General features: G+C 63.3%; 2 protein-coding genes across 2 annotated transcripts in view; one reads left to right on the forward strand and one right to left on the reverse strand.

Annotated features, from left to right (window-relative positions):
- DQX1 (DEAQ box RNA-dependent ATPase 1) overlaps positions 1-5,174 on the forward strand; it is a 6,162-nt gene extending 988 nt beyond the window's left edge. Inside the window, exons 3-11 of the mRNA XM_006880830.1 lie at positions 299-683; positions 1,168-1,401; positions 1,481-1,580; positions 1,670-1,828; positions 1,924-2,115; positions 3,764-3,883; positions 4,045-4,235; positions 4,701-4,891; positions 5,018-5,174. Of these exons, the coding sequence (XP_006880892.1) occupies positions 299-683; positions 1,168-1,401; positions 1,481-1,580; positions 1,670-1,828; positions 1,924-2,115; positions 3,764-3,883; positions 4,045-4,235; positions 4,701-4,891; positions 5,018-5,174 (1,729 nt within the window). The remainder of the gene's footprint in view (positions 1-298; positions 684-1,167; positions 1,402-1,480; positions 1,581-1,669; positions 1,829-1,923; positions 2,116-3,763; positions 3,884-4,044; positions 4,236-4,700; positions 4,892-5,017) is intronic.
- Positions 5,175-7,323: 2,149 nt separating this feature from the next.
- TLX2 (T-cell leukemia homeobox 2) lies at positions 7,324-8,612 on the reverse strand. The gene is made up of 3 exons (XM_006880831.1): positions 8,210-8,612; positions 7,645-7,882; positions 7,324-7,540 (listed from the first exon to the last, which is right to left on the reverse strand). The coding sequence occupies exons 1-3, from the start codon at positions 8,610-8,612 to the stop codon at positions 7,324-7,326; spliced, it is 858 nt and encodes a 285-aa protein (XP_006880893.1).
- Between the last annotated feature and the right edge of the window lie 222 nt (positions 8,613-8,834).

The following is an 8,834-nucleotide window of genomic DNA, read 5'->3' on the forward strand; positions in this document are numbered from 1 at the left end:
CAGCCCACCCCCCTCGGCCCTGACCACCCCTCTCGGGTCAGCCCACCCCCTCAAGCCAGCCCACTCCCTCAGTCCAGGGTGGAGCAACTTTTGGGTACATCCTTGTTAACTCCACCCAGGGACTGGCGAGGCCCCGGGCATGGAATCGTGAACAATGTCCTCGGTGGGCAGTGGGGTCCTGCTTATGGATCCTCAGACAGAAGTCAGCCCCCGGGCTTCGTCTGAAAACCTGGGTCCCTCAGAGAAGCTGCTGGCCGGTGTCCACACTGACTGCCCTGCCCACTGCCCCCATCACCAGGTTCTGCTGGGACAATCTGCTCCTGCGAGAGGTGGCCTCCACCCGGGACACGGGAGCCTGGGGTGTGCTGGTGGTGGACGAGGCCCAGGAGCGGACGGTGGCCTCGGACGCACTCCAGGGCCTGCTGCGAGGGGCCAAGCTAGGGGATCTCCCAGGGGACACCAGAGTGGTGGTGGTCACCGACCCCGCCCTGGAACCCAAGCTCCGAGCCTTCTGGGGCAATCCCCCCGTGGTGCACGTGCCTGGACCACATCACTGGGGCCCGGCTGTGGTCTACCGGGAGACGGTCCCTGCCGACCGCGTGGCAGCCGCCTGCCAGGCTGTGCTCAAGCTGTGCCGGGAACAGAGCCCGGGGGACGTGCTCGTGTACCTGCCCAGCGAGGAGGTAAAGATGAGACCACAAAGCGGGGACCCCGGGGGCCGTGGGGTCAGCAGTGCAGTTGTGCCCGGCTCACTGCCAGCTCCCACAGGCTCCTCTGGGTCTCGGGAAAATTCAAGGACCTTGCGGTGAAGATACCTACTTGGTTCTTGCTTCCTTCTAATGAAGAGATCTGTGTTTCAGTGGCTTGGGGTGCTATAGGGTGGGAAACAGCCCAGAGCTGACCGCAGTGGGAAACCACACAGGAGGAGACTCTTCCTTCTGTGGGGCAGCTGGGGGATCTGAACCGCGTGCCTTCGGGTTGGCAATGCAGCCCTTTTACACGAGGCCACAAGCTTCCGTATAGTGCAGTGAGCCTGGAAGTGAGTGACATTCCTCCTCTTTGGGTGGGTACACTTGTTGGGCTTGGTAGAAGGGTGCTAACAGATCCATTTCCCAGGGGACCTGTGGCCCAGATCAGTGACCGCCCTCACACCGCCCCACTCCTCAGGAAATTTTCCTGTGCTGTGACTCCTTGTCCAGGGAGCTGGCATCTCTGGACACCCTCGTGCTTCCCCCTCGGTTGCTGCCCCTTCACCCCAGCCACGGTGGAGCAGTCCAGGCTGTGTACGAGGATGCAGCCCCGGGGGCCCGCCGGATCGTGGTGACCCACTGGCTGGCTGACTTCTCCTTCTCCCTCCCTTCCATCCGGCATGTCATTGACGCGGGACTGGAGCTCCGGAGTGTGAGTGAGGGGGATGGTGGGGAGAGGAAGTAGAACCCACCCAGTGGCTGCCCTGACTTTGGCTGGGGGCGGTCGACAGGTTTACAACCCCCAGATCCGAGCTGAATCCCAAGTGTTGAGGCCCATCAGCAAGTGCCAGGCAGAGGCGAGACGTCTGCGGGCGGCAGGATGCCCCCCAGGTAAGTGCAGACCATTCTAGAGCGCACACCCGGAAAGGGCCTGGGGAGGAGCCCAGGGTGCTAGATTCTCCTGGACCTTCATCTCACAGGGTCCTGCGTTCGCCTGTACCCTGAGTCCTTCCTGGACTCAGACGCGCCCCCCACACCGCGACCCCGGGTGTGTGAGGAGAACCTCAGCCAGCTGGTGCTGCTTCTCAAGAGAAGGCAGATCGCAGAGCCGGGCGAGTGGCACTTCCTGGACCAGCCAGGTGAGCACCGGTCACAGTGCCCCGCACCCCGGTGCCCTCTCCGTGTCGTGTCGGCCACACCCCCTGGGAACTCATGGTCCCCGTCTCCTCGCCAGCGCCGGATGCACTGATGCAGGCCCTGGAGGACCTGGATTACCTGGCTGCCCTAGATGATGATGGGGACCTGTCAGACCTGGGCATCATCCTGTCCGAGTTCCCCCTGGCCCCCGAGCTGGCCAAGGCCCTGCTGGCCTCCTGCGAGTTTGGCTGTGTGGATGAAATGCTGACCGTGGCCGCTATGCTCAGCGGTATAAACCCGTGTCCGCGGCTTTGGACCCCATAACCCCTTGTTCCCACTGCTCCGTCTCCAGCCTCTTCTGTCCAGTGTGCTCCTCTCCCCTGCTTTCCACCGTCGGGGAACCCCACACTCTAAGCACCCCACTGACCACCTTAATGCCAAACCCAGTAGACATGCTGCCTTAGATTTCACGAACTTCTGACACTGGGGTGCTGAGCAGTGTCTCCCTTAAAAGCCACCCCCTCCTGGTTTTCACCTGCCCATGGCGTTCCCTCACCCTCTTCTGGCTCTCCTGCATCAAGGGTGCCTTCTATCCTGACCCCTCCACTCGCCCGGGTTCCTGAACACTCCCCACATGTGTCAGCAGCCCTCCTCTGGAAGGCCACCTCCACACTCCACACTCCACACTCCCAGGCCTGCGTCTCTCCCACGATGCCGCCACCTTCTGCCTCTTGGATTTGCACACTTGATGCCTGACTTGTACCAGCACAGTCCACACTACCTCAGAGCAGTCCACACTCTCGTAAATCTCCCCCTCACCCCAAAGGTTCTCCTCCCTTCAGAGTTCAGAGAACTCCTGTCGCTCCCTGGCCTCAGCCTGTTCCTTCAGGCGCCTGATTTTCCGTTTTAATTCTCCCCCTCGTCACACTTGCTGCTGCCAGTCTGAGGACCTTGTTGCCGCTCAGCGGGGTCCCTCAAGGCGCTTCCCAGCTTTCTGAAACATGCAGTTACTGAAGAACGCTTCCTCCAGCAGCTGTCCTTGACCTTCAAGGCAGAGACAAGCCGCTTTGACAGCCCAGCGGGCCTGCACGGGCCTTGCAGGGATCTGACCCAGACTCCCCAGCTCTCCCTCCTGCCGCTCTGCCCCAGGCAGCTCTGGTGGCTAAGTGGTAAGGAGTTGCACTGCCAACCCAAAGCAGGGGGTTCGAATCCATCCGCTGCTCTGTGGGAAGATGGGCAATCTGACAACAGCCAGCCTCTGAAAACCCACCAGGGCGTCAGCTGTGGGTTGGTTCCGACTCCACTGTGCACGGCACCACCGCTCTGCCTCACAGGCCGTTCCTCCACGCACCCCGAGCGGCTGCAGCTCCAAGACTGCAACACGATACTCGCTCTGTGCAGTGCTGCTCTGCATTCTAGAATGTTCTCTCTGCCCCCTCCCTCACCACTGCGCTAGGTCATCCTCGCACTCCACACAGCCGCCAAGGGCCCCCTGCTTTCCCTCCCTCCCACCTAGTCACAGCCTGGATTAGGGATCCTCAGCTTTGTTTCTGAAGTCCCAAACATACACACCTACTCCGCTTACCTAATGTCATGCTGGGCAGGTGGAGAGGCAGAGGAAGAGAGGGAGACACTTAAGGAGATGGATGGACACTGTATCCGCTGGCCTGGAGCATATCAGAGCCGGGGAGGTTACAGGGGGACTCAATGCCGCGGAACAGCAGTCCATTTACCGCTCACCTGCTACCTCTCCCTGCAGCTTCTACCAGCAGAGGGTCCTTTTATTGGTCCTGGGTGGGTAATAAACTGCACAGCTTCCAGCAGTGTGTCTAAAACCCCCATGGCGATGCCTGGACTGCCCCCTAGAGCTCCTCCTTCCCCAAAGCCTGCCCTGTCCAGCGTGACTGGCCGCAGCACCCCCTCCTTTCTGCTTCCAGCTGCTGCGGGCTTTACACGTCCCCCGCTCTGTGCAGAGGAGGCCTCGCTGCGCCGCGCGCTGGAGCACGCTGACGGCGACCACAGCTCCCTGATCCAAGTGTATGAGGCCTTCATACAGAGTGAGTGGCTCGCTGCGGCCTCTGGCCCAGGAAGTCCAGGTTCCCCAGCTGGGAAGCGGGGTGCACCTAGCTACGGATCCCTGAACCAAGGAGGAGCTTGTGGTTGAGGGCTGGGTTCCTTCCCAGATTCGGGAACTTGAACCTTGCTGGTCCCATGCTAGGTGGGCAGGACGAGGCGTGGTGCCAGGCGCGTGGCCTCAGCTGGGCAGCGCTGTGCCAAGCCCATAAGCTGCGGGCCGAGCTCCTGGAACTCATGCAGCGGATTGAACTGCCCTTGTCCCGGCCAGCCTTTGGCTCCGAGCAGAACCGCAGGGACCTGCAGAAAGCACTGCTGTCTGGGTACTTCCTCCAGGTGAGGACGAGGACCTGGAAGGACAGAGACCCTCCTCTCTCCTGCCAGGAGACGGCCTGTTGATGGCCTCTGCAGGTGGGATCCAAGCAGGTCCTCCGAAGGAGCCTTTGAAATCGGGAGACACAGCGAGGTCGAGGGTTGCACAGAGCGATGAGCATGGCTATGACTGAGAGGGTCTCCAAGACCCTTCACCGCTGAGTCAGACTCCCAGCTGAGCCTCCGGAGGGTCTTCAGAGGCTGTGACTCACAGGAGACGAGGGCCTGCCTTTTCTCCAGTGACCAATTGGTGGGTTCAGGCCCCAGAGAGGTGCACAGCTCTCCGTGGACTCCAGTTTAGGGACCAATGACGCTGGAGCAGCTGCTTTAACTCCCTAGCACCCCGATGGTTCTGAGGAGCTCGCAGCCCCGCTTCTGTGCGTTCCAGCATGAGCCTCTCCCCCTCACGTCCTTGTTCTTTTCCACGAGGTGGCCCAAGACACGGATGGCACTGGGAATTACCTGCTCCTGACCCACAAGCACGTGGCCCAGCTGTCCCCATCCTGCTGCTACAGAAGCCGCAGGGCCCCGGCCAGGCCCCCCGCCTGGGTGCTGTACCACAGCTTCTCCATCTCCACAGACAACTGCCTGTCCATTGTTTCCGAGATCCAGCCGAGGATGTGAGTTCCAGGGCGACCCAACACTCCCTGCTTGGGAGTTCCAGGGGCGGGGTCTTGTGGTTTGTGGGAGCGTGGAGAGCCAGCCCGTGAGAAAAGACATATGAGCTAAGGGCGACTCTCTGGCAGGCTGGTGGAGTTGGCACCCCCATACTTCCTGAGCAACTTACCCCCCAGTGAGAGCAGAGACCTCCTGAACCAGCTGAGGGAGGAAATGGCAGAGCCGTCACCACAGACAGAGCCCCCCGCCCCGCAGAAAATCGGGGATCCCTGCGTCCTGCAGTGAGCTGCCTCAGGAGTGGGGGGCCCGACCTCATCACACGAGACCCTCCTCTGGGCTAGAAGACCGAAGATTAGGGTCCCAAGAAAAGGTGGGCTCGGAGTGGAAGACTGGATGGAGCTCCACCCCCAGCGGGCCCCTCCCCCCAGCGGGCCCCTATTTATTTGAGAAGCCGGGACACGTTCCCTCCCAGCTGGAGCCAGACCTGTCCTTGTGCTCCATAAAAGACTTTCCCGTGACACCAGGTCTGGTTGGCTTCCGCGGCACTGTAAACACCACCATGAGGCAGAGACTACACGGAATCAGAGGCCCAGGCCTAGCCCTCCAGTCCCCCCAGGCTCAGCCCTCCACCTTCTGCTCGGTCCCCCTCTGATGAAGCCTTCCCGTGCTGAACCACATGGCTGCCACGGGCACCAAACACAAGTGCTTCACCCACACATGGTCATATTGCTTGCCTCCCTGTCCCCTAGCACACTGCCTCCAGCGGGTGCCGTCCCAATGGGCCCAGGGTTTTTGTCTTCACACAACTTAAACCCTGCTGCCTTTCAAGCCCGGGCGCAGCGGCCCATCCTCTAACTCCCAGCTTCCCAACAACAAACTCGGCAGCAGCCCATGACCTGAGAGAGCTTTGAAGTCCTAGCAGCTTCACAAACATCCCACTGTCCTTCCCTCCAGCCAGGCACCCCGTGTCCCCCTTCCCTGGGACCATGAGGACCCCGCACTTTACAGAGAAGGGGTAGAATTTGCTCATTCTCCTCAGCCTCCACCCAGGACCCCATCAGCCCTTGGGTTCTGTCTCTGCCCTGGACAGATGTCAGCTGACCTCCAGAAAAGGAGGCTTCAGATCTCCCCGGGCTTATTCCGCCTCTGGGAGAGTTTGCCTTTCCACCCCAGAGACACTGAACTGCCCGCTCATCGCTCATCGTGTTGAGCACGCAGATTCGGGGGCTATGTGCCTGGGGCTGTCATGGCAGCCATCAGTGAAGCCCGAGTCAGGGTGACCCTGTGAACGGCAGGTCTAACACCCTCCCTATGCCGGCCCGTCCGTCCCCCTCGCGTCTGACACGGTACAGGCAGTATGTCAGTCCATCTCTCCCGCCTTTCCCAGCGTGATGTCTTTTTCTATGGACACGCCCCTCCAGCCATCAAGCCCCCAGAATGTGAGAGTTTCCCCATCCTTGCCGCTAAGGGGCACCCGGGTGGCTGTCCTTCTGTCTGCTGTGCAGACCGCTGTTCGGTGTCGCCAAGTGTAGACAGTGCTGTCTGGGGGAGGGCTTGAACCACAGTGAACTGCTCTGAAGCTTTTGCATCAAAATGTTTTTCCAGACGTCTTTCCTTCCAGGGCTAGGAGGTCATTTACCCACAGACTTCACCGCACTTCAGTTTCCCCAATTTCTCCATCTCATACACACACACACACGCGCGCGCGCGCCACTGTCCTCCTGTTCCTCCATCCACATTGTTAACCCTGGAATTCTTCTGACACTTCTTGGCTCCATCACGTCCAAACGATACACCCCGTTCTCGCCCTGGATTATCCACGGGACGTGGGATAACTGCCCACTGCTGCTTCTCTCGGGGAGGGGACCCGAGACAGCTCCATCTCCCTAGGTTCACTTTCCGGTTCGCGCACAGATACCCCCCGGCCTACCTCCCAGGGCGTGGAGGGTCACGTGGGAAGACACAGCACGCTGACCACACACGACACCACGAGGAGGCGGTTTTGTCACGGGTCGGAATCCTCTGCGGTTGTTGGACAGTTGAGGGATGCGGTTCCGGTGTGGACAGCGTTCTGGTCCCTGACAGATTCTCAAGCTCCAGCGAGGCCCCCCCTTCACAGCTTTCTCATAGATCCAGCGGAGGGGACCCGGTGCCCCCACACCACACGGCCTCCGGGCCACCACTCCAGGTCCATCCGCGGTCCACCGACGCGCCCCAAGTCCGGGGTCTAGAGAGCAGCGCCCATTGGCCATCCCGTCCTCCTCCGAGTGCTTCATTGGCTACCAGCCTGCAGGTCCCGCCCACTCGGTGCAGAGTCCAAGCGGACACTGGCGTGAGAAAGTGCGGCAAAGGCCTCGTCTGGGTAGAGTGGCCGCGTCCACCTGCGGTGCCTGGTGGCCACACCCCAGGGGCAGCTGCGTCCAGGCCGCGGCGCTCACACCACTGAGGCCAGTCCAGACACAGAGGCCACCTTGTTGTCCTCAGCCCAGGGCTGCAGGTTCTGGAGCGCAAAGAGCGACGAGTTGTGCAGACAGAGCGGGTCCGGGGGCAGCGGCGGCCGCAGGGGCCTGGGCAGCGCGTCCTGCTGCAGCCGTAAGAGCAGGCGACCTGCCCGGTGCCGCTCGGCCTCGCGCTCCTCCGCCGTCTGGCGCCTGGCGAGGGGCACAGAGGACGAGGATGAGGGGATCGGGACCCCCGCGGGGCGCGTCCCCCAGCCCACGGCCCTCGGGACCCTCCGGCCGCCCACCCGCCTCACCGCCACTTGGTGCGCCGGTTCTGGAACCACGTCTTGACCTGCGCGTCGGTCATGCGCAGCGCCTTGGCCAGGGCCGCGCGCTCGGCCGACGCCAGGTACTTCTGGCGCAGGAAACGGCGCTCCAACTCCAGCACTTGCGCGCGCGAGAAGGACGTGCGGGGCTTCTTCCGTTTGGGGGGCGTGCGGTTCTGGTAGGGGTGGCCGATGCGCCGGGCCCCGGAGAAGGGCGACAGAGCGGCTGCGGGGAGGACCAAGGACCAAGAAGAGAAGAGTGGGGCCCCAGGTGTCCCCGCCTCCAGCCCGGGTCAATGGGGTCCCGAACCACCTGGAAAGAACAGCTTCCCAGAGCGAGGCGGGGGACCGCCCAGACTTCCCCGCGGGCAGCGCCTGCCTCTTCTCCACCCCATCCCCGCCGCGACATCCCCAACGTGCGAGATGGGGGGACCCTCAGAATGAACTGGGTAGGGTGGAAACACATGCAAGGGAACGCGGACCGATGCGCGCACACCCACGGAGAGGCCGCCGTGCAGCGTGGCCAGGAGCCAGAGGGGCTAGGCAACCTCACCCGTGAGCCGGTCCTTGGCGAAGCGGCGGCCGCTGTCCATCCACGGGAAGGTGAGTCCAGCCAGGCCCCCGGCGCCGCCCAAGCCCGAGGGCCCCGCGGGCGCGGCGGCTGCAGACGGTGGCACGGGCAGCGGGCGGTGCGCCGGGACTCGGATCACACCCGGGCCCGCGCCGGAGCCCACGCCCGAGCCTCCGGGCAGCGGCGTCAGCGGGCCCGCCGGGCCATAGCCTGGAGCTCCGTGGAAGCCCCCTGAGAAGGCCGCGCTCTCCCCAGGAGCCGGGCCCCCTCGGCCGGGGCCCAGACCGCCCCCGGGAGGCTCAGGGCCGCTCAGGATCTGGTCAATGCCAAAGCTGATGGGCTCGTGGTGCGGGAGGTGGTGCGTGGCCAGCACGGCCGGCTCCATGGTCCGGGCAGGCAGGACCTCAAGGGCAGTGGCGGAGGGAGGGCGCCTGGGCAGCTCCCGGAGTCTGGCCTCAGGGCCCCGCAGGGCCGGCCAGCGGGGCGCACGGGGGCCCCAGGGTCAGCAGCATCCCTGGGACTGCGCTGTCCGGGGCGCGCGCAGGGCCGCTCATCCCGTGGGTGTGGGCAGGGCCCGGAGCGCCCTGGACGAGGATGGACGCGGGTC

Source organism: Elephantulus edwardii, unplaced genomic scaffold (assembly GCF_000299155.1).
Source record: "Elephantulus edwardii isolate Elephantulus edwardi_28Jun2011 unplaced genomic scaffold, EleEdw1.0 scaffold00011, whole genome shotgun sequence".
In the NCBI taxonomy this organism is placed as follows: Eukaryota; Metazoa; Chordata; class Mammalia; order Macroscelidea; family Macroscelididae; genus Elephantulus; species Elephantulus edwardii.